The sequence below is a fragment of the Carassius gibelio genome, chromosome B22 (assembly GCF_023724105.1).
Source record: "Carassius gibelio isolate Cgi1373 ecotype wild population from Czech Republic chromosome B22, carGib1.2-hapl.c, whole genome shotgun sequence".
NCBI lineage: Eukaryota > Metazoa > Chordata > Actinopteri > Cypriniformes > Cyprinidae > Carassius > Carassius gibelio.
In genome coordinates, this window is record NC_068417.1 from 5396323 (window position 1) to 5421071 (window position 24749).

At 36.0% G+C, this 24749-nt stretch overlaps 1 protein-coding gene across 1 annotated transcript in view; it reads left to right on the forward strand.

Moving 5' to 3' along the window:
- The window catches only part of LOC127987694 (uncharacterized), a 2462016-nt gene that overhangs the window by 935992 nt on the left and 1501275 nt on the right, over positions 1 to 24749 (forward strand). Inside the window, exons 86-90 of the mRNA XM_052590053.1 lie at positions 4888 to 5058; positions 16761 to 16937; positions 17975 to 18151; positions 18806 to 18982; positions 19624 to 19800. Of these exons, the coding sequence (XP_052446013.1) occupies positions 4888 to 5058; positions 16761 to 16937; positions 17975 to 18151; positions 18806 to 18982; positions 19624 to 19800 (879 nt within the window). The remainder of the gene's footprint in view (positions 1 to 4887; positions 5059 to 16760; positions 16938 to 17974; positions 18152 to 18805; positions 18983 to 19623; positions 19801 to 24749) is intronic.

Sequence of the window (24749 nt, forward strand, 5' to 3'; positions counted from 1 at the left end):
CTTTGCAGCTTCTATAAGGCTCGAAATTGCCAATATTTTTGTCGCATATGCTTCTAAAAAATGTAATCTGTGCAACCTAAAAATATATGTGGGGGTAACGTTATATTTGCGGAGCATATGAGCATTATCTGTCCACTAATGACATGTCCGATTTGCGGACTGATGAATCCTTTGAACTAGGGCTGTGCAATTAATCGAAAAAAAAATGATTTGATTTCAATTTTGGCCTTCAACGATTATGAAAATCCAATAATCGAGATAAAACGATTATTGCGCCCCATTCCTCCCCCTTTTGTAGCGCTGCGCTTTCGTTCCTCCATAAAAGACCAATTTCCCGTGAAAATCAGTAAAATCATGTAACGTGACATTTGCAAAATGGGACGTGCTTGAATTATCGAAGTATATTTATTCATGTTTTTAAAAGCGTGGAAGAGAACTTGCACTGCTCCTCAGGAAGAGATAAGCGCTCAGAGACAGAACCAAACACGGACATTTAAAATCATCTTTTAGCTCAAGGTGTGCGCCTAAACGGTCAAGTACATGCAAGAATGTTTCAAAATGCTGCGCTTGGTGATTATTCATGTATACATTCGTCGGTCATGTAATGAATGTAAAGAGTTGAGAATAAAAATACGCGTGTAACAGTAATTTGGATCCGTGCGGCTCTTAAAGTGACAGCGGGCTATATTTTATTTTACATGTAATTATTAATTTCTGCAGTAGGGTGTACAACACTACATGAACCTTTTCATATAAAATGCAATAAATACAAAACTAAAGCCAAACTTAAACTGATTTTTTTTTCTTTATTCTTTTGTATTTGTTCCTTTGCTTTTTTATTACTGACAGTTAAATTATTTTCAATAATTTTGAGAACTTTTTGTTTGTTTGAAATTCTGCTGGTCTCTACAATGTAGATGTCATAACAAGTCAAGTCTGCTTAATTGTCAATTCTTCCACATGTACAGTACATACATACAGAAAATTGAAATTGTGTTGCTCTCAGATCCCCGGTGCATACAGATAACACTAACAGTAGAACATTAAACACAGATAATAAAATATAAAGTACAACTATATAAAAAGGTCATGTAAAAAGAAAGATAAGTAAAGCAGCACATGGTAGATAGAGTGCAAACCAGTGAAGTAACCAGTGCAGATATAATGATTGTAGCAGCCTTATTTACAGGAAATTCATATTTGATATGTATCACTATCTTTAAATAAATCACTCATATAAAGTTTTGGTCATATGATGACCAATGATCATGTTAAATAATGATCATGATCATGTTAAATAATAGTAATTACAATATTGACCAAAATATTTGTGATTATGATTTTTGACATAATAGAGCAGCCCCTGCTTTGAACCGATTCACTTTAATGAATGCTTAAAACTGATCTGGGTCGAGTTTCCTGATAACGATGTATCTTATATGACTTTTTATAGCACTTATATATCATTGCTCTTTTTGTTGTTTTTGATTGCTTCCACTGTCTTCAGCTGTAAGTCGCTTTGGATAAAAGCGTCTGCTAAATGAATAAATGTAAATGTAAGAGCGCTCACAATGTACAAGGTTACAAACTCTCACCGCAATTCCATGCGATTTTCCCCAAAAATGTACTTGACATGAACGCGTTCTACGTGCTATTTAAGAGTCGCTGCCAATTCGCGAAATTCATGCTGAAATATAACCTATGGAATCGTATTCTGAACGTTCAACCTAATAATCGTCATGTGTTGTGGATTAGCAATCATAGAAGTCTATAATAAAGCATGTCGCCGCGTCATGGTAAGTGCACCATATAGTTTCCTGCTTTTTTGTCCTTTGCCAATCACACCTATGGAAATGTCATGTGTGTTTACTTTCAGAAAATCATCTGTCATGTTGTTGTTTTTGTTAGTCCTGTAACTTCTGTTATAACAGCTTTACTATATGTGAAGTGATATGAACTGTAATGAGGTCAAGAGAGCTGCCTGGAACTATGTTCACCGTGCGTTTCCCAGAAAATAATGTTTGTCAGCCAATCAGATTCAAGCATTCAGTGGCCCTCTAGTATAAATTATATTATATTATTACACTTATTCAGTAGGTACACAATTTGTTGTTGAAAATAATCAAACATGAAAGATCAGATGCTGCAGCTGCTGTTGTTTTGATGATAAATGTCAGCACAGTTTAGTTGTGTTAAAAGTTACAGGTTAATCAGACATTTAGGGTCACTAGATGTGTTCCGGTGTTCAGTAGTTTGGTGCCTCGATAGTTAACATTTATGATTGTGTTATTGTGGACATTTCTCATGAATAAATATTCAGTGTGATTTATTAACCTGATTGTTTAAATGTTACTGAATGCACTGTACATTAATTTCCATCAAGCTCAGATTCACAACACTGTAGATCTACTACAGCAGATCTATCACGGACTACAAACATGTGATGTGTGTCAGGAGAGGATCAGTGATAACACACACACACACACACACACACACACACACACACACACACACACACACCTGTCTGAACCTGCAGTTTCTCTCATAATGAGAAGAATTACTGTTGCATCAACACAGACATCAGTTAAATAAAACTATCCAGAGTAGTGGTGGGCGAAATGAGCTAAAATTCATATCACAATATTTTACACTGTCCAGGAGATATCGATATTATATTGTGATATGAAAAAAAAAAATTCATGGCAAAATATTTTAACTTTAAATAACTAGAAAAAATTAGGGATTGGAGATAGAACTGAAAAGTATTTTTTATTGTGCCATTGTTTTACTCAAAAAGTGCAAATGTGCAACATAAGGTAGGTCTGTATGAATTAAATTAAATGAAATATTTTGTGTTTGAGTTGTCCAGTGGTTCCCAAACTTTTTGTGACCCCCCCCCCCCCCCCCCTTTAGTAGGCCCCACCACCCTCTTTTTTTTTTCTTTTTTTTTTAAGTCTCATATGCTCACCAGGGCTACATTTTTTACTACAGGATCCAAACTGTCAACTCAAGACACTGAGGTGAGACCTGATGAAATAATAATGAATATGCAGCAGTGGCTCAGTGGTTCATGTAGGTTGTCTACAAACCGGAAGGTTGATGGTTCAATCCCCGGCTCCACCTGACCAAGTGTCGAGGTGTCCTTGAACAAGACACCTAACCCCAGCTGGATGGCGCCTTGAATGGCTGACACTGCAGTCGGTGTGTGAATGTGTGTGTGAATGGGTGAATGTGAGGCAAATTGTAAAGCGCTTTGGATGGCCATGTGGTCTGTTGAAAGCGCTATATAAATGCAGTCCATTTACCATTTAAATGATACACATTTGAGTTATTTATATTATATTTTTCTAATAATTTAACGGCCTCGAGTCAATTATTTAGCTTATACTGCGGATGCCACACCTAAAGACATCAATCAGATGATAGATTTAAAGGGATTCATCTGGTTTTTGTACTTAAATCACTGTTGTGAGAAGGATTATTTCTTCCGCATCTCATCCAATGCCTCTTTTGCTGGACCCAAACTTTTTGTGACCCCCCCTTTAGTAGGCCCAAACCCCCTTCTTTTTTTTTTTTCTTTTTTTTTTTTAAGTCTCATATGCTCACCAGGGCTACATTTTTTTTTAAAATTAAAACTAAAGTACAGTGATTGTGATAATATTGTGAAATATTGTCAATTTAAATGATCTATTTGGATGTTTTAACATATGGGCTACCGTATTCCTGTAATCAAAGCTGCTTTTTCAGCATCATTCCTCCAGTCTTCAGTGTCACATGATCCTTCAGAAATCATTCTAATATGAAGATTTTCTGCTCAGGAACCATTTCTGATTATTGTCAATGTTGTAAATATTTGTGCTGCTTAATATTTTTTAAAGTCTTCTTTGTGTCAGAGCGCTGGGCTTCCTCAGAAATAGAACGAGCATCAGTTTACTGTCATGGATTTGTCTCGTCACATCCACAACAGAAAACATCAATGAGCTCTGTTTGCTTTTGTCAAATCGAGCTGCTCGCGTCTGGTGTAGATGCTTAGAGCAGAAGCATGCATCATTCATTTATATTTCTACATGACTCCCTGCAATACAACTCTGATTCATCAATCACTTCATCTAGTGGTCTGTTATTGATACAACCACAACCGCTACAACTGATAACTGAGCGTTAATGCTGAGTCATTAAAATAGGTCAGATTAATATTTTGTGTTCAATTATTTACTTATCAGGCAAGTGGCCACATAAGCGGTGAAATTATACAGTGTAGTCTTCATCACCCTGCAGAGGTTTATTTTGTAAAATAATCTGCTGACTGTACACTGTCCCTCAGTTTGGGAACCACTGGAGCAGGTGATCTGTGCTTTATTAGTTTGGTCTGTTACGATGCTCTGCGTTTTATTACTAATGCCTGTGTAGCACACGGAGGACAAAAACATTCAACCTTGACTCTTTATCATCAGTTGTGTTCAAATTTGCAAAGTGTATGAAATTGAACAAAACTATATAAATGCAAAATTTTAATTCATGAATATATAACTGTATCCACAGTATAGCAAAATCCATATCATGGAACAACATAATACCGCTAGTCACTTTCATACCCACCCCTAATCCAGAGATTATCTGAACCCAGATCATGTTCCTGTTAGTGGATCAGCATCCAGTGTTTGGTGAATTCTGCTACATAATAATAGGAAGAGCCGGCATCAAAAGATCAAAGTTTCTTTTAAATTTACTTTGAAATATTTCTGAATAATGATTTGTATATTTAAAATGTTCAGCTGTTTAAACTCGAACTAGAGCTTTTGGTTACAAACAATGTTTGATAATCTTTAAATGTTTTGTGATGCAATGCACATTGAATTGATTCCAGCTTCATCTTCTCTTCTGCAGGTTTTTGGGTCCTGCTGCAGATGAAGGCTGTCAGTATGTGACTGGAATTGTGGGTAAAAACCTGTTACTCCTGAGAGAGCTGAATCTGAGTGAACGTAAACTAGGAGACACAGGAGTGAATCAGATCTCTGCTCTACTTCAGGATAAACACTGTACACTCAACACACTGAAGTGAGTATCTTACATCATTTCACATGTTACATGACTAGTAATGTTACAGTCCTCTATTTTAATTCTCATTTGAGTCCGGCACCACGTTATATAGCTTGGAAGAGCCAGGAAATGTTTAATATAACTCTGATTATATTTGTCTGAAAGAAGAAATTCATAGTGGGGTCTGCACAGAACAGCTAGCTGATGTCTTCACACTAGGGGTGTAACGATTCACTCGTTTTCTCGATGCATCGATTACAAACCCTGATGATGTATATGCATCGATCATTGAACATGATTTTTGAATCGTGAATCAACTATTTCAGACAGTAATTGATTTAAAACGCTAAGAAATGAACGAATCGTGATTTCTATAGCGATTCGATGCTTTCAAAATATATACACATTAAATTACAAGCACAAATTAATGTTGACCTTGAACAGTGTTCGCGTCCGCTTCTCTCCTTCACGCGCTCCACTGTTTACCGCTTGAGACTGTCTCAGGGTTGCGCTCACGCTCCGTTGGTCTCTGACGCAACAATGTTGATGAACCGAATGTACGAAGGAAACTGTTAAAATAATCACAGCATTAACAACAACCTTGAAATAAGAGCGCGAGGTTTATCTGATAATCAGATTCATGAAAGTAATGTTTGTTGCTTTAGAACCAGTCATCTGGCGAGTTTTCTCTCAGGATCATCATTTACTGATGGAGAGGAGAAGTTATAGCAGTTTATTTTGTGAAAATGAGATAAAGAATTTTTCACACTGAAAGAGAAATGATCTCTCTCTCATAGACGTGCCAGGCTTTATCTGCAGCTAAACAGAATAAAAGCAGAATGAACTGATGAAACCTTAAGAAGAAAAAACACAATAAATAAACAAAATTTATGAATGATGCAGTTCTAATTGACATATAATTTATTATACTTTATAATAAAGTATATTTTCTACCTTATTCTGTGCAGAAAATGTAAATAATAGCTAATTAAATGTAGTAGCCTATATAAAAGAATCATAAAATTGCCATTTGGAAAAAAGCAGGAAAAAAAATAGGAAAAAAAGATCAATTACAAATGATTATTGTTGAACAGTGTATTTGAGTTCTTACAGCAAATTAAAAGTAATAAAAAAGAAGATATTTCATTGTAAAAAATAAAATAAATGGTAATAATTATGATAATACATAGGCTGCATACATAAAATGATTGTTTTTGACATTTCTGTCACTTCTGTAATGATGGCTAGGCCCCTGGGTGACAAAATGTTAGCTTATGCATAATAGTTTTAAAGCTCTTTTTTTAAATCTTGGCTTACATACATTTTTACGTATGCCATGTAATGCCATAGCATCATTAAACTAGCATCTAACATAAAGGCTGCTGTAACTGCCCCCTGACTAAGCATTTAAAGAATTAAGGGGAAGCATTTAAATAATCCTGTGAATGCACTTAAAGAGTGTAGAATCGAAGCTATACTTGGTCCCCACCTGAACCAGCACCAAAACATTACAACTTAGCATTATATTAAAATTAAAAAAAAATCTATATATATACACACACACACATGTAAGCATATAAATATAGTGCCATTTGCACTTCTGGTTAGATGCTAACTGAATTTAATTGTCTCTGTGTTTACTCTGCACAGTGGCAAAGTTGAATCTAATCTTATTACTGGTGTGCAACTTTTGTGACAACAGAACTGTTCACAACTGCTTTCAGTTTAATGTTAGTATTTTATAAATTGTTGAGTTGTTATCATATCAGAGATATGTACAGGTAGATGTCACATTCGACCGCTCCAGATACAGAGCGCTGTGGAGGTTCTGACCCAACGGTGGAAACACAGCATGATTTTGGGCTCGGTGCTACAGGTCTGAATAATTATGAGACACTGACACATCATCTAAGTATTATAGTCCTTTGACACATCACAAAACTGTGACATCAACACGATGTAGATTTTAGACCTGGAAGACAAAAATATTGCAAAAAATATCAAAATTACTAATGGATGCTAACATTGTCATCAACATATGATGTGCAACACAAACACCTCTGATACAATCTCAGAAAAAGTAGTCTGGTATGGAGTCAAAATAATGCTGTGTATATATATATATATATATATATATATATATATATATATATATATATATATATATATATATATATATATATATATATGCAAAAAAAAATAAGTTTTTCAAACGAAAATTGAAGTATTGAGGAAAATAATAATAATAAGTGTTGCAAACAAAAATAAAAAATTGCAAAACAAATGAAACCGCGTGAAAGCATTGATTTTGCGATACGTGTTTTCCATGGCCATATCTATTAATTTATTTGCAATGCTGCTTTTATTTTGCGTCAGTTTAGTTTGAGCTTGCGATACAATTTTTCCTTTGCGCTTCATTTTTCTGCACGGCTCTCTTTGTGGCACTGTTTTGACGTGGAGGCGGAGTCAAGGGACGGGGGTGTGTACAACATGCCTCCCTGGAAGTGACATCATCGGCCCGAGATGCTGCTCACTAGTGATGGGCATTTCGGCTCTTTTTCGTGAGCCGGCTCTTTTGGCTCACAAACGGCTCTTTAAAAAACAATAATGTTTTGACTATGATAGGTGTGAAAACAATTCTAATTAAATTATTAAATGAAATCATACTCACAATTGCTCACAATTTCTTTAAAATGCATTGATTTGTTATGAAAAAAGAATACTATTAAACATTTGCATTTAAACTACAACTTTTGAATGTATAGAAACAACAACATTACAAAACAAATACAATCTGAATCTGAACAACATAATAGAACCCATATTAAAGAAAACTAAATAACTGAAAGGATTAAACTGGTCCCTCTTTTTTGGCATGTTATATAGTCAGCATGAACTATCTCACTAGTTATGTTTTGTATAACTAGCATGAACACGCACACACACACACACACATACACACACAATGCTGATCATATTTTTATTTTATGAGAGATTTGCATTCAGAAATGCAATCTGCCTTACTTTCGAGGGGCTGATGATCATTAAAATGATTCCAAATGCTGCTGTGCTTCTGACTCATTTTCCTGCTTTTGTTTTCTTTTCAAAACATGTTGTGTTTTTCCTCTCCTCTCCTCCGAGTTTGACACTGTGTGTGTGTGTGTGTGTGTGTGTGTGTGTGTGTGATGGCTCGGCCCCTCCCTCATGCCGTATAATTGGTTGACACGTCGTGTATGATTGACAGGAACAGAATGTGAGGTTGATCAGACAGTCGAAATATAATGTATTTTTTTGTTCTTTGAATTAGTCAATTATTTTAAATAAATAAAAAATGCATTCATTATTTCATTATTACATAATGATTTAATTTCTATAGGCTATTTTTTTTTTTTTAAATAGAGTCGGCTCTTCAGATATGCAAGCCAGCTCCCGTCGTTCACCTACAAGAGCCGGCTCTTAGAGTCGGCTCATTCGCGAACGACCCATCACTACTGCTCACTGATCCAGGTCCTGTCATGATGAGCAGCGGCTTGCGAGTGGATCGTTTCTTTTTATTCAATAGCATTAAAACATTCATGATTTCGTTTTATTTACTATATTAAAACCCCTTTGCATTCAAGCATCGCCGACGGCCCCAGTTTATTATTGTTTCACTTTCACAGCACGTTAAATATCACTCTCTTCCTTGATCTGGACAAACTGTGCATCAATTGAAAGTTTTAATGCTGTGTTCACACCAAACGCGAATAGAGCGTCTGGCGCAAATTATTTCAATGTTAAGTCAATGCAAATGCGCGTTTACGCGCGTCTGGAGGTCTCAGGGCGCGAATGAGGCATTTAGCGCGGCGCGGAAGACGCAAATTCGCCTCACACGCGAGTCTAGTTCACGCAAATGACGCGAATTGAGCGTTTTGCGCGATACACGCGTTAAGCGCGAATGGTGCTTTTTGTGCATTTAAGCGTTTGACGTGAATTCGCGTCTGCCGCCCGAGTTGAAAAATTTGAACTTTGGCATCAATTCGCTCTGCGTTAACCAATCAGGAGCCTGCTAGGAGTCACTCATTCAACATGGAGGAACGACTGATGCTGTCAGTGAGGAGTCTGCCGGAGCTTTATGACAAAAGTTCATATTTCTATAGAGACAGGAATAAAAAGGACCTATATATAAAACATATTAATAGATTAATTGAATAAAGGCCAAAGATAAGAAACATTTCGTTTTACCCCAAACTAATTATATTTTATCTTGAACCACTAAAGAGACATCAGAGCCAGCGGCAAATGTCAGAAGGCCTAGCCGAGGTGAGGCTGCTCTCAGCGGATACATGAGGACTGAGCTCCCACTGATTGCATGGAGCTCGTCTCCGAAATCGGCGAAGCACATTTTTTTAAATAGACGCTGTCTTTATACATAAACCGTATATTTGAGTTTAAAACAACTACATTCTCGCGATACATGCGTTAAGTGCGAATGGTGCTTTTTGTGCATTTAAGCATTTGACGTGAAGCGTATTTCAAAATGGAAAATTAAAAGCAAATGATCTCAAAATGTTCAAACGGCAAATTGGACGCAGTAGACGCAAATTTGACGCTCTATTCGCGTTTGGTTCGATATTTGACCAATGTTTTGATAAAACATTGTTGCAGTGACAGTTATTTAGTAATTTATGTCAGGAGTTTATTTATTTGTTTATTTATTTGGATCCCCATTAGCTTCCACAATGTGGTTGCTAGTCTTCCTGGGGCCCATAAAAGTGCTGAAACGCATGTACAGTTAAAATACACAAATATAACAAACATAAATATAACTTACATATAACATAACCACATGTATACATTTATCCACATTTACACATTCACACACATACAACATTTGAGAATGTCAGTACCTATAACAGTCACAAATTAACTGGTGTAATACTATTAATAATAATCTGTTTTAAAGTCTTCTTAAAATTACATATGTTGGATATATGCCTTGTTCTTAAGTCCAGTTTATTCCAAGCAGATGACGATCTAACTAAAACTGTTCTTGTCATACAATTGGACTTTGCAGATGGAACCACTAACACACCTGAGCTCACCTGACGCGTAACATGTCTGTGACAATACCCACTAAAAACCAATTTATCTACAAAAGATTTTGGATTGTTTTTAAATAGAACATTGTGCATATAACAGAGAAGACCTATATTAAGTTTGTCCTCCACCTTTAGCCAGCCCAAACAGGTATGCATTTTATCCACACTAGAGCGAAAAGAGCAACCAAGGGCTACTCTTGCGGCTCTGTTCTGAACGATTTGTAATTTTTTCAGATGTCCCTGTGCAGCACTGGACCAAATTACTGGGCAGTACCCCAGATGTGACAGAACTAAAGATTGGACAACTGTTTTCATAATTAATGGTGGACAATATACTGAACATCTCCGGGAAAAAGCAATGCCTTTGGCCATTTTAGACACAATATGGTCAATCTGATCTGCCCAAGAGAGCTGACTATCCAGCTTCACACTCAAAAATTTAGTCTGACTCACCTGCTCTACCACAGCTGTATCAATAATTAGATTTAAGTTGCAAGGCTTGCCAAGCATACATTTAGTACCAAAGACTATACATTTAGTTTTAGATATATTGAGAGCTAATTTATTAAGTTTTAACCAATTTGTAATGGCATTAAGTTCATTCTGCAAGGTACAACTTATGTCCGTTATTGTAGGTGATGCATAAAACATTGTAGCATCATCTGCATACAGTACAACATCTGCTCTTGAAACAGCATGTGACAAATCATTGACAAACACAGAAAACAACAATGGACCCAAACAGCTGCCCTGAGGAATACCACATGACAACTGCTTACAATCAGAAAAGCTCCTGTTAAAAAATACCCGCTGACTTCTACCAGAGAGATAACTGCATATCAAGGACACAGACTGATGCGAAAACCCATAGCACTTAAGCTTAGACAGTAAAATGTCATGTTCAATAACATCAAAAGCTGCTGTGAAATCCAGCAGCACAGCACCCACAAGCTTTTGGTCATCCTTAAAAGTTAGCCACTGGTCTACCATTTGTACCAATGCAGTGTTAGTGGAGTGTCCTGGCTCATAAGCATGCTGTGAATTGGAAAGCATATTATTTGATATAAAGTACTGCATAATTTGATTAAAAAGTAACTTTTCAAATATTTTGCTCAATATAGGTAGAATGTTAATTGGTCTACAGTTTGATTCAGTGAGACCTAATCTATCATCTTTCACTAAAGGTATAATTTTAGACTGCTTCCAAATTTCCGGACACACCCCACTTATCACAGATCTATTAAAAATGTGACTAATAGGCTTGCATAAGATATTAGCAACAGTTTTAAAAATTTTGCCATCAAAGTGACCTATAACTGCAGTTTTTTCCTCCGGGAGAGAGAGCAACATCTTTTCAACCATTTCCTCTTTGACTGTACCAAATGTCAATGAACAAGATTTATTCCTCATAATGTTCTTCACATTACTACAAGGTGAATCCTTAGGGTATGATAACATACTAGATCTTAAATTTGCAGTTTTCTTTATAAAAAATTCATTCAAATGATTTTCTATATCCAAAGGTTTAGTGATTATTTCTGCTGCTGTTTCCAAATACATATTAGAACATTTTGGTTTTTTACACATTATTTCATTTATAACTTTCCACAATTCCTTGCTATTATTTGATGAGTTACTAATCTTTTGGCTAAAATATATTTTCTTTTTTAATCTATTTAACTTTGTCACTTTATTTCTCAACTTACAATAATACTTTTCATCCATATCACTTTTAGATTTTAGAGTTTCAGCTTTGGCATTATCCCTTTCCCTCATTATAGATTTTAGCTCGGCATCTAACCAAGGAGCATTATTGCTTTTTATCGACCTTTTTCTAATTGGTGCATGTTTGTTAACTATTTTCACAAACCTATCCATAAAAATACGTAAAGAAGCATTAACATCCTCCTCGTCACAAACTGCCGACCAAGAGGACCTTTCAACATCTTCCACAAACGCATTTGGATCGAACGTTTTATAAGACCTACGATAGACAATCCTTGCACCAAATTTAGGCAATTTAGTTTTCTTTGTTGTGATGATTAAATTATGATCACTGCATCCTACTCCAACTGAGATGATGTGTGAACACAACTCATACACATTTGTAAAAATGTGGTCAATGCATGTTGATTCAAATTTACCATTCAAAGAAATTATTGTGGGTTGTGTAACAATCTGCTTAAGGTTAGAAGCATTAGTTATAGTAATCATCTTTCTACGTAAATAACACTTCTTTGAAAACCAATTATTGTTGAAATCCCCCAAAAGAAAGATATCTTTGGTTTGAGCAGATGCCTTCTCAATGTTATCACATGTCTTTTCCAAGTAATCTACATTTTAACTGGGAGGTCGGTAACAGCAGCCCACTAAAATGGGTTTGTTAAACTGAATATTTAACTAACCATATCATTTTAATATCGCTGCCCATCAAATCTTCCCTTGGAGTGACTGCAATATTTTCGCTAATATAGAATGCAACACCCCCACCATTTTTATTTCTATCTTTTCTAAATAGCCTGTACCCCTCAACAGCTAGCTGTGAATTATCAAAACTGCGGTCTAAGTGTGTTTCTGATAAGGCCAATACATTAATCCCATTGGAACAGATGTTTATAATTTCATGAACCTTATTTCTGAGACTACAAATGTTCAAATGAGCTAAAACTAAAACTTTCTTAGGCAAGTTTGAAAGTAAATTTGTCATATTAATAAGATTAAAAGATCAAAACAAAAAAACATCAGGATAAGAATCTAAATAAAGGTCATGAGCAGTTATTCAGATGCTTGCTTTTGTCCATTTGCCGGCCAAATTATAAGCTTATCATACCTTAAGCTGGCTGTTCACGTCTCCTCTGCTGCACCAAATCAGAAAATTCTTCATTGATATAAATGTTTGTACACTTTAATTTCTTGGTGGAGGAAAGGAATGCGCTGTCGGTCTTTCAATCTAAGAAGCTTCACAACAATTTTTCTTGGCTTTCTTCCCTCATGGAATTGGCCAATCCGGTGGACCCTTTCGATCTCAATTGTAGAACTATCCAGACCCAAATTATTAGACAGCATTTGTTGAATCTTCATTTCTAATCCACTGATTGTTTCACCTTTTTCCTCCGTGATCCCATCAATTAGTAGATTAGATCTCCTTAACTGATTTTCAATGTGATCCAGCTTCTCAAACAGATCCTCCAATTCCTGCTTTGATTTTAAAATGCTGCTTTCAAATGATCTAATTTTTATGTCAATGTCATTCTTCTTAGCTTTCATCTCATCCATGATGCCTTGTGTGAACTGCAGACTAGTTTTTAGTTCTTGTATATCTCTAATCACACCATCCAACCTTTTCACATTTCCATCCATAATGATTTGAATGAAGCTCTTGAAGTTGTCCTGTTGTTGTTTTAACATTTCCTTATAAAATTCTCTCTTCTGATCCATCATGTGGGTCAACACACCCATAGTTACAACTGTATCATCCTCTGATGGTTGTTTACTACCTTTGGGAGGCATGGTTCCACAATCTTACCAAGAGTTACTGAGATAGGAGTGGCAGGCCCACCAAGCCCAGAAGCCTCTCAAACAGTTGAAACGATGAAACAGTCCAATTCACTCGCTGCACAAGTCCAATATTCAAAATGTGAAGACTAAAATTGAAGTCTAATTTTTTTTTTAAAAAGTATATGTGTATGCATGTTTCTATGTTTAAATGTAATTTCATAAAGGCAGGGTCGGTCTGGTGTCTGTCACTTCTGGGGCTTGATCGTCCAGGCTTCCTCTGGGACAACGGCCAGGGTTTTTTGGCCAACTGGGTCTCTGAGTTTAGGTTAGAGGAGGTTATGAATGAAGCTGGAGTTTCTCTGCGTCTGGAGAGCATCAGTGCTGAGGATCATTTCATAAAGTTAAAGACATTAAAAATAATATCTCAGAACTCACTTTCAGACAGCAGCGAGTGTTTGAAATAACTTCTGTTTGAGATCTGATGTGGATTATGGTCAATTTACAAGGAAGATATATTTATAAGAGATAAAGACTATGCACACTATCCATTAACATTACCATAGTAAACATGGTAAGACTGCTTGAGGAAATCAGAGTCAGGTTCTCATTCAGGCGATCACAATAGTGTATTATTTTTAACAAAGCATGCAAACAAACGTCTGCTTTTATCATGTTTGTTTTGTGATCGCGCTGGTTCTAGTGACTTATCTATTATTAGTTTTCTGATAACTTCTTTGTTGGTGAAATGATGGAGTTGTGTGACGTTGTTCCAGAGAGGCGTGTAAAGGGTGTTTTAATGAAGCTTTGAGGAGTTTCTGACCCGACGGTGGAAACACAGCGTGATTCTGGGCTCGGTGCTACAGGTCTGAAGAATTATGAGACACTGATACGTCATCAAAGTATTATAGTCCTTTGACACATCACAAAACTGTGTTTAAAACAATTAAAATTAATGAATGCTAACATGTTTTCTATGAAGTGCAACACACACAACTCTGATACAATCTCAGAAAAAGTAGTCTGGGGTTTCATGACCCTTTAAAAACTATCTTCCCATCACCCTCACTGACCGTTACCAGTGATGCGTGGGTCAATGTATAAACAACCTACACCTGACCGATGTTTTAAACTAACCTGCCCGCAACTCGGACCGCAAAAAAAGAAAAAGAAAATATTGTACCCGACCCGCTTCCTGACCCGCATTTTTTAAAAAAATAGTAAATGCTCATTGTAGCGTCATTGGGCCATAGATGTAGGAACTAGGGGTGCAAACAAACAAACAAACAAAAAACTTATTATATTCTAATTTTGTCAAGAATTATACAAAAAGAAAAATCGTCAATAAGCTCATAATTTGTACACAAATATTCTAGTCTGGCTATGTCTATTTCTATGTCTATGTCTACGCATAAAGCTTGCCACAAATACCGTATTTTCCAGACTATAAGTCACACTTTTTTTCATAGTTTGGCTGGTCCTGCGACTTATAGTCAGGTGCGACTTATTTATCAAAATTAATTTGACATGAACCAAGAGAAATGAACTAAGAGAAAACATTACCGTCTCCAGCCGCCAGAGGGCGCTCTACGCTGCTCAGTGCTCCTGTAGTCTACACTGAACACATAGAGCGCCCTCTCGCGGCTGGAGACGGTAATGTGAACTCTTGGTTCTTGGTTCTAAATAAATGCGATTTATAGTCCAGTGCAATTTACCGTATATGTTTTTTTCCTCATCATGACGTATTTTTGGACTGATGCGACTTATACTCAGGTGCGACTTATAGTCCGAAAAAACGGTAAGCGGTTAAAGTAATGATTATGAATGTGTCTAAATTAGCAAGGAGACATTTAATTGTTTATTAATAAACTGGTGTTTTCTGTGTCACTGAAAAGATGAAGTTGACGATGCAGACAAGCCATTAACGCCAGAGAGAAATGCACATTTCATATGAATTACATAATCAGAGAGTAGCCTATTTATTTTGGTTTGAATATTTTCATTTAAAAGTAGTCATTTCATTTCAGTAGTCATATTTCTCAAATCTGTAAGGCACAAGCTGATTTTCGGCGTCCTCCAGTTCACATCAATGCAAGTGATCGTTCCAGCACCTCGTTACATTGTCTGCTATATATTTGCTTCTTATTTATTAAATATGGGCAACTGATTGATAAAACATTGATCAAAATTAAGATACACGAAAATCTTTTTAAAAGAGCTTTCTATAAAACAAAACTTAATGAAATCGTCAAATTCATGTTTTACCAAAAACAGCGTCTTCACCTTTTCTCTCGCTGCCTCCATCTCTACCTACAGACTGAGCTCGTGTGTCATCTTTACCAGTTATTCTGCCAATAAAGTGTAGGCCTATGGATTTCAAAATTGTGTACTTCTTGTGTAATTCTATACTGTATATTTTACTTGTAAAGTTAGTTTTAGTTTTCAAACATTTGAAAGTTGTAATGAGTGTTTCTTGTTGCTCCTACAGCAGGTCAAATACACAACCCAATATCCAATCATTTCACTTAATAATAGCAAAAATACACAAACATTTCTCTTTTATCCAGTGGGACAGAACTGTTTTCATTGTGTTTATTAATGGGACACAACAGAATAGTTCTGTGCTGCTGTATCAGAACATATTCATAGTGTTTATTGATGCTTCATATCATCTCTCTGTCATCAAACACCAGATTAATGAATGTGTAACACAACTGAACAGAACCGGTCCAGACTGGGCTTTATTCTGAGCAGGCATTGCTTCTTCAGTCTGACCAGTTTCAGAGAAATATTACTGTACTTCACATCTACACACACAGACAAACCTACAGTTTTATTTAGATGTGCAAAGTTGAATCTGTGTAGCAAAGCTGATCAAGTCACTGGACAGAGCAGAGCGAATGCATTTACGTTGTAGTGATGTGCAGACCAGAATCAGTTTAATCACAAATACACAGCATAATAAATTATCCAAAGGTGTTCGGACACTCTTCCTCTGTTTTTTTGTTTTATCAAGACATTGAGAGAAAGAGAAAAGATAGAAGAAAACTATTTAATAAAGTCACAATGTAGGTTGAGATGCTGTTATTTGATGATGAATTACTCACACATGAACATAACATGTCTGATTCATTGTGTCTTCAGTCTGTATGGATGCAGTATTACAGAGAAACAGTGTCTCATCCTGACTTCAGCTCTGAAATCAAACCCATCACACCTGAGAGAACTGAACCTGAGCTGGAATAAACTACTAGGAGACTCTGGAGTGAAACACCTCAGTGATCTACTGATGAACACACAATTCAAGCTGGAGAAACTACAGTTAGTATCATTATACTCTACAGCAGTTACAGTCAGATTGATTTATCAGGGTACATCATTTATCATACATCATTTATTTCCAAAAATTAATGTATCCTTGTGATCTTTAATGAAAATACTATCACTTTCTCTCATGAACACATCTCTTCTCTCGTCTGATGATGTGAAGGAGTGAAAACCTGTCAGTCTCATGAGATCACAGCAATAGACAACAATTATCAGCTTTTCTTCAAAAATTAATTCCTGAACTGCATTAAAAATAAATATAAAACTGGATCACAAAATGTACTTGTTGACTGTAAACTACAATCTTAACATGTCTTGAAGTAAATTTAAATTTTCTTGATTTGTTACATTTAAACTATATATATTTTATTGTAAAGTGTTCTGTAGTTGATCTTGTAGCTTAATTTCATCACAAATCACAAACCTTTTTTTTGGTCTGACTAAAGATTCTTCAGACTTGAAATGTAACTAATATCCTCAAATCCTAGTTTGGTTTTGTTTTAGTTTATGGCTGTGTAAATATTTATTTTGTATTCAAGGTGTAGCAACATTTTATTAATTGCACTGTATGATGTTTACTCAAAATTAATTTAACTTACACATGAACATAACTTGTCCGATTCATTGTGATGAAATAAGAATTATATGATAGACATAAAAAGATATGAAAGATTATAACACTTTTCACACAAGATTGTTAGGAATTAAAACTTCATTGTATTTCTATCAAGAATCAGGAGAAATTATACATAAATCATGAGAAGTGTCAATTATTTGATTAAATTAACAACTTATTTGTTTTTCTGTTTTGAAGACCAACTTGTGGAAAATTATCCAAAGGTGTTCAGACACTCTTCCTCTGTTTTTTGTTTTATCAAGACATTGTGACTTTATTAAATAGTTTTCTTCTATCTTCTGTCTTTCTCTCAATGTAGATTAAGAAACTGTTATTTGACAGATGAAGGTTGTTCTGCTGTGACTTCATGAACATAACGTGTCTGATTCATTGTGTTTTCTCTTTCTGTCTTCAGTCTGTGTGGATGCAGTATTACAGAGAAACAGTGTCTCATCCTGACTTCAGCTCTGAAATCAAACCCATCACACCTGAGAGAACTGAACCTGAGCGGGAATAAACTACTAGGAGACTCTGGAGTGAAACACCTCAGTGATCTACTGATGAACACACAATTCAAGCTGGAGAAACTACAGTTAGTATCATTATACTCTACAGCAGTTACAGTCAGATTAAAGATTACTGTTTACTTTTAGGAAAAGGAAAGGAAAGGATGTGACGTGTGTCCAAATATAGTGTCCCATACTCTGAACTTGTGCTCTGCATTTAACACACACACACACATGTTTGTTTTTTGTGAAAAGTGGGGACATCCCATAGGCGTAATGGTTTTTATACTGTACAAACTGTATATTCTATCGCCCTACACCAACCCTAAACCTAACCCTCACAGGAAACTTTGTGCATTTTTACTTTCTCAAAAAAAACAAGGTATTACAAGGAGATTTATAAGCGTTTTGAAAAATGAGGACATGGGTTATGTCCTCATAAGTCACCCTCTCCTTGTAATACCTGTGTCATACCCATGTCATTATACAGAGTTGTGTCCTGATATGTCACAAAAACATGCCCACCGGGAACACACACACACACACACACTGTGAACTGTACAGTAAAGAAAGTGTTTATTGGTGATAAAATACACTTAAAATGTATGGTGTTTATGGTCATATAATAAGGTTTTTGGCAGTGTTTTATTTATTACACTGTATGTTGTTAACACATGATGAATTACTCACTCATGAACATAACGTGTCTAATTTATTGTGTTTTCTCTTTCTGTCTTCAGTCTGTATGGATGCAGTATTACAGAGAAACAGTGTCTCATCCTGACTTCAGCTCTGAAATCAAACCCATCACACCTGAGAGAACTGGAGCTGAGCAGGAATAAACTACTAGGAGACTCTGGAGTGAAACACCTCAGTGATCTACTGATGAACACACAATTCAAGCTGAAGAAACTACAGTTAGTATCATTATACTCTACAGCACTTACAGTCAGATTGATTTATCAGGATACATAATTTATTTCCAAAAATGAATGTACCCTTGTGATTTTTAATGAAAATAACTATCACTTTCCCTCATAAACACATCTCTTCTCTCGTCTGATGATGTGAAGGAGGGAAAACCTGTCAGTCACATGAGATCACAGCAATAGACAACAATTATCAGCTTTTCTTCAAAAATTAATTCCTGACCTGCAGTAAAAAACAAAAAAGCTGTTTCAGTCAGACATGCATCACAATAAAAATGAAATATGATCACAAAATTTACCAGTTGACTGTAAACTACAATCCTAAAATGTCTTGAAGTTAATTTTGATTCATGAACAGTTTTCTTGATTTGTTATATTTTAAACTTGTTGATCCCGTATCTTAATTAAATTACAAATCACAAGCTTTTTTTTTTTTTTTTTGGTCTGTCTAAAGATTCTTCAGACTTGAAATGTAACTAATATCCTCAAATCCTGTTTTGTTTTAGTTTTAGTTTATGGCTGTTTGAGAGCAACATTTCAATTATTACAATGTATGGTGTTAACACATGAATTACTCACACATGAACATAACATGTCTGATTCATTGTGTTTTCTCTTTCTGTCTTCAGTCTGTGTGGATGCAGTATTACAGAGAAACGGTGTCTCATCCTGACTTCAGCTCTGAAATCAAACCCATCACACCTGAGAGAACTGAACCTGAGCTGGAATAAACTACTAGGAGACTCTGGAGTGAAACACCTCAGTGATCTACTGATGAACACACAATTCAAGCTGGAGAAACTACAGTTAGTATCATTATACTCTACAGCAGTTACAGTCAGATTAAAGATTACTGTTTACTTTCATAAATCTGAATAACTTTCCTTCTCCTCAAAACTGTCATGAATCCTGTCCGCAGTCTTCTGTCCGCTCTCCAGCAGAGGTCCTCCTCCTTTATATTGACTCACACTACACAGACTGTTATGTGTCACCCGGACTACATTTCCCATCATCCATTGCACTGATTAACCATAATTGAAGATGATTCATCTGTGATTATGAACATGATATTGCATAACTTGACAGTGATCTCTTGCATATCTGTGTTTTAAATGCTGCTCCATCTAAAATCACATCAAATCACAATCAGGATCCCCCCCCCCCCCCCTCATCTGAGGGTTGCCCCCCTTAAAAATTTGATTAAGAACCATGTGTTGTATTGTAAAAAACAATGTTTTATACTTTGAATAATAGTGTAAATATTAAAATAACTAACACAAACGGGGCAAAAATGTTTTATATTTATAAATATTTTGAGTCTCCCCTCCGCTGCCTCAGTGCTTTGATCCATATGCCTTTTTTTTTTTTTTTTTTTTTTTTTTACATATGCCTTTTTTTTTTACATCATCCAAACACACACACACACACACACAAGTTCGCTGAGAGAGAAGAAAGTCAATAGTTGACAAAAAAAGGGTTGCCAGGTTTTCAAAACAAAATCTGCCTCCTCAAAAATAGCCCAAACTAACCTGTTTCGAGGTGGTCCCTTGGTAAAAATCACATTCCGGGCTTAAATACACATTACTGGGGTCACTTCAATACGCTGAAACAGTGACAAAGTTGCCCATTTCCATGAGAAAACTGTGAACTTGGTAACACTGTGATGAATAGTAATGTCTACAACGTACACAAGTGCTCTCTCCTTGCTGCACAATTATTTTCTGACACAGGTTATTCGTCCAATCCAATTGCATATTGTACTCATTATTGTATTATTTTTTTTTTGTTAAACAAAATCAATTCAATCAAACATTTTTTTTTGAGTATCGATTCTTTCGATTCTCACATCAGTATCGATATATTGATATTTCAGATCGATACGCCCTTCCCTAGCGAGATCCAAGCGGACAGAACGGCAAAACGAACTGAATTGTAAATGCCATCATTTAGAATTAAACAAACTTGTTTTTGATGACCCATGCTGACACAAAGTTAATTGTGAAATGTTTGCACTTTGTAAAGTGACGGCAGTTCAAGCATTTTCATAAACTTTCATTTGTATAAAAAGTAGTGGTGGGCCGTTATCGGCGTTAACGTGCTGCGTTAACGTGAGACCCTTATCGGGCGATTAAAAAAAATATCGCCGTTAATCTATTCTCAAAGTTGGGTTGAGAGCTGGGTCTATACTAGACGATCTATGATGACTTTCACTTTGATATTTTAGCACGGATGTATACCTAGCCAAATCTGTAGGGGGCGAGAACGAGTCTTTAAACCTGTGTGTTTCCCTCTTGTGAAATTACCACATCAAACGTGACGTGCTAACATGGATGCAGCTGAAGCCACCGGGTTTGCTTCAGGGAATTCCTTTTTTTTTTTTTTAAAAGCTTCCCAATGGAAACCTCGACAAGACGCACGCCTGTTTCACATATAATCCGTCTGCAGTGTGTATGCAGTCTGTGGGCGTTACGTATGTGGTGCTGAAGCAGCACCGACGCATTGTGCTTTCAGACAGGACGCGTTTGCAGTCCGCTACTCGGTATGTACAGAATCAGAATCTGAATCAGAAAGAGCTTTATTGCCAAGTATGCTTGTGCATACAAGGAATTTGTTTTAGTGACATAAGCTTCCAGTACCCAGAGACAACAACACACAGACAAATTTTTTTTTTTTTTTATAAATAAGTGTATAAACAATTGAGCTATAGATGATAATGGAATAGGATTGAGTAAGATGCAGCGATGTACTAGGATGGAGGGGTAACAAATAAATAAGGATATTGCACATTTTTATTGCGTAATTGGGGAACTTTTAACTGTTCATGATGTAGATTGCCTGGGGGAAGAAACTGTTCTTGTTCCTTGCTGTTCTGGTATTTGCGGCTCTGAGGCGACGGCCAGATGGCAAAAGTTCAAAGATGGGGTGACTTGGATGTGAGGGATCCAGAGTGATTTTCTGAGCCCTTTTCCTCACTCTGGATGTATACTGTTCTTGAAGGGTGGGCAGGGGAGCACCAATAATTCTTTCGGCAGTCCGAACAGTTCTCTGTAGTCTTCTGATGTCTGATTTTGTTGCTGAACCAAACCAGACAGTTATTGAAGTACACGTGCACTGCTGCAGACACACCGCTCCTGGAACACACTAACAGACCGCAACCGCATGAACGCTGGAATCCGTTAACATGGGTGCGTAAAAAAAAAAAACGCAACGCATATGCACTGCAGACGGATTATGTGTGTAATCGGCGTAAGGTTGTTTGCACCTTGTGCAATGTGGAATTCGTTTACATCTTTTTCAAGCAGTTTTTGATGCATTTTGGAAACAGGAAATGAGCCCCTGGTCTAATGCTCCACCTGTCTTGAGAAATCCCTTCTAAAAGACTTACTTTTAGTCATTATTTTATTTGGGTAGCACACATATTCTGAATGCCTTCAGCAGAATTCAAATGAGCCATTTTAACCCTTTGAAGTCGATTAACGCATATATGCGTTTTGAGTAATTTTCTCCTGATAACCCCGAAAAGAACTTAAATTACACTCTCAGTTTTAATCGTACAGATAAGAGCAATACATCAATCGAATCTGTAAAGGGTCTACTTTTTTTTGGATCCAGACATAACAAAAAACCTTTGTGCACTTATAAAATAAAGATAACAAACAAGGTGCGCTGTCTGCAGCCTTTGTGTGCGCTGATCTTCATGTACAAACATGTCATTAAAATGAACTGTAACTCAGGGAATACTCAACGAAGAGGCATGAGAGAGATATCTATAGAAAGCCCGAAATGTCTACTTTTAAACTAAACAAGTGCTGCCGAAAACAAATATTCTGAGATAAAGTAATCCATATGAAAACAACGCGATGTCTGTTTTTCATGTCTCCCTTCATTATATCTAATGTGACCACGCCCCCGCGCTTAACGCGCTATTCAGATTCAAACTGAAGCGCGGCTTGAATACACCCACACAGAAGAAAAAGCAGCCAGATTGTTCTTCAAGTTTTTATTTTATTTTACTGTTTGCTTCGCGACGAGAGGAATAAGACCTAATTCACCCCAAAAAGATGTGATGTGGTTGAGGATTTGAGAAATGGATTTCCTCAGAAAAAAGAATGAAGCACTTTATTCAGCAGAGATCATAAACATGAGTAAGTCTCTTTTTATTTATTTGTATTAGTTTTCACATAACGTGTAAAAATTTTACTAGTTAGACTTTTTCCAAATACTTTTTCCAAACTATAATTCCTGTATAATCAAGTGAAACATCATGAAGTTTCAATAACAATATACAATACTATACCATTCAAAAGCTTGATGCAAATAATATAAATGTAACAAATAGAGATAACTCTAACAAATGTAAAAACAATGCAGTTCTTTCAATTTATTCCCCCTAAAAAAACCTGAAAAATATTATCAGCTCTTTTCAACATTAATAATAATAATAATGATGATGATTATAATAAATGTTTTTTTTTATTTATTTTTTTTTGGTAGAAAATAAGATTGTTAAAAGGATTTCTGAAGGATTGTGTGACTGGAGTAATGATGCCAAAAAAATTGTTTGAAAGTAAGCTTTGATTGTTCCTAATAAACTGTTTAACTGCTCCCCCAAGTGAATATTAAATTATGTTGTGGGATAATTAAATATATTCTTAATAAACTACAAACATAAAATTATATACTTTTATTTTGTCCTCACATTCTTTCTTGTAAGTCCTCCCTCAGTGGCACAGTTGAATGAGAGGCTCATTATGCAGCTCATTATACAGGCCTTTGTCTTCTCAGGTGTAAATCACAATGATATTCATGATAGTTGACGCCTACTCGCATATGACTTTTACCAACAAAAAGTGTCTTAGAAAATTTTAATCAATATATTGTTTTCTGTGAGTGAGTAAACAAGATGATTTTCACATAATTTAGAAAAATTCTAGGCTACAAGCTCCAGTTCTCAACAATCCCGGGAACCAGTGTTATGTATGTGTTTTATGGCCTTATTCAAGTGATTTAACATTTTTAGTTTTTCACTAACCATGCATAACATTTTTTTTCTCAAAAATACAATCATGTACAGTATTGTTCAAAATAATAGCAGTACAATGTGACTAACCAGAATAATCAAGGTTTTTCGTATATTTTTTTATTGCTACGTGGCAAACAAGTTACCAGTAGGTTCAGTAGATTCTCAGAAAACAAATGAGACCCAGCATTCATGATATGCACGCTCTTAAGGCTGTGCAATTGGGCAATTAGTTGAATTAGTTGAAAGGGGTGTGTTCAAAAAAATAGCAGTGTGGCATTCAATCACTGAGGTCATCAATTTTGTGAAGAAACAGGTGTGAATCAGGTGGCCCCTATTTAAGGATGAAGCCAACACTTGTTGAACATGCATTTGAAAGCTGAGGAAAATGGGTCGTTCAAGACATTGTTCAGAAGAACAGCGTACTTTGATTAAAAAGTTGATTAGAGAGGGGAAAACCTATAAAGAGGTGCAAAAAATGATAGGCTGTTCAGCTAAAATGATCTCCAATGCCTTAAAATGGAGAGCAAAACCAGAGAGACGTGGAAGAAAACGGAAGACAACCATCAAAATGGATAGAAGAATAACCAGAATGGCAAAGGCTCAGCCAATGATCACCTCCAGGATGATCAAAGACAGTCTGGAGTTACCTGTAAGTACTGTGACAGTTAGAAGACGTCTGTGTGAAGCTAATCTATTTTCAAGAATCCCCCGCAAAGTCCCTCTGTTAAAAAA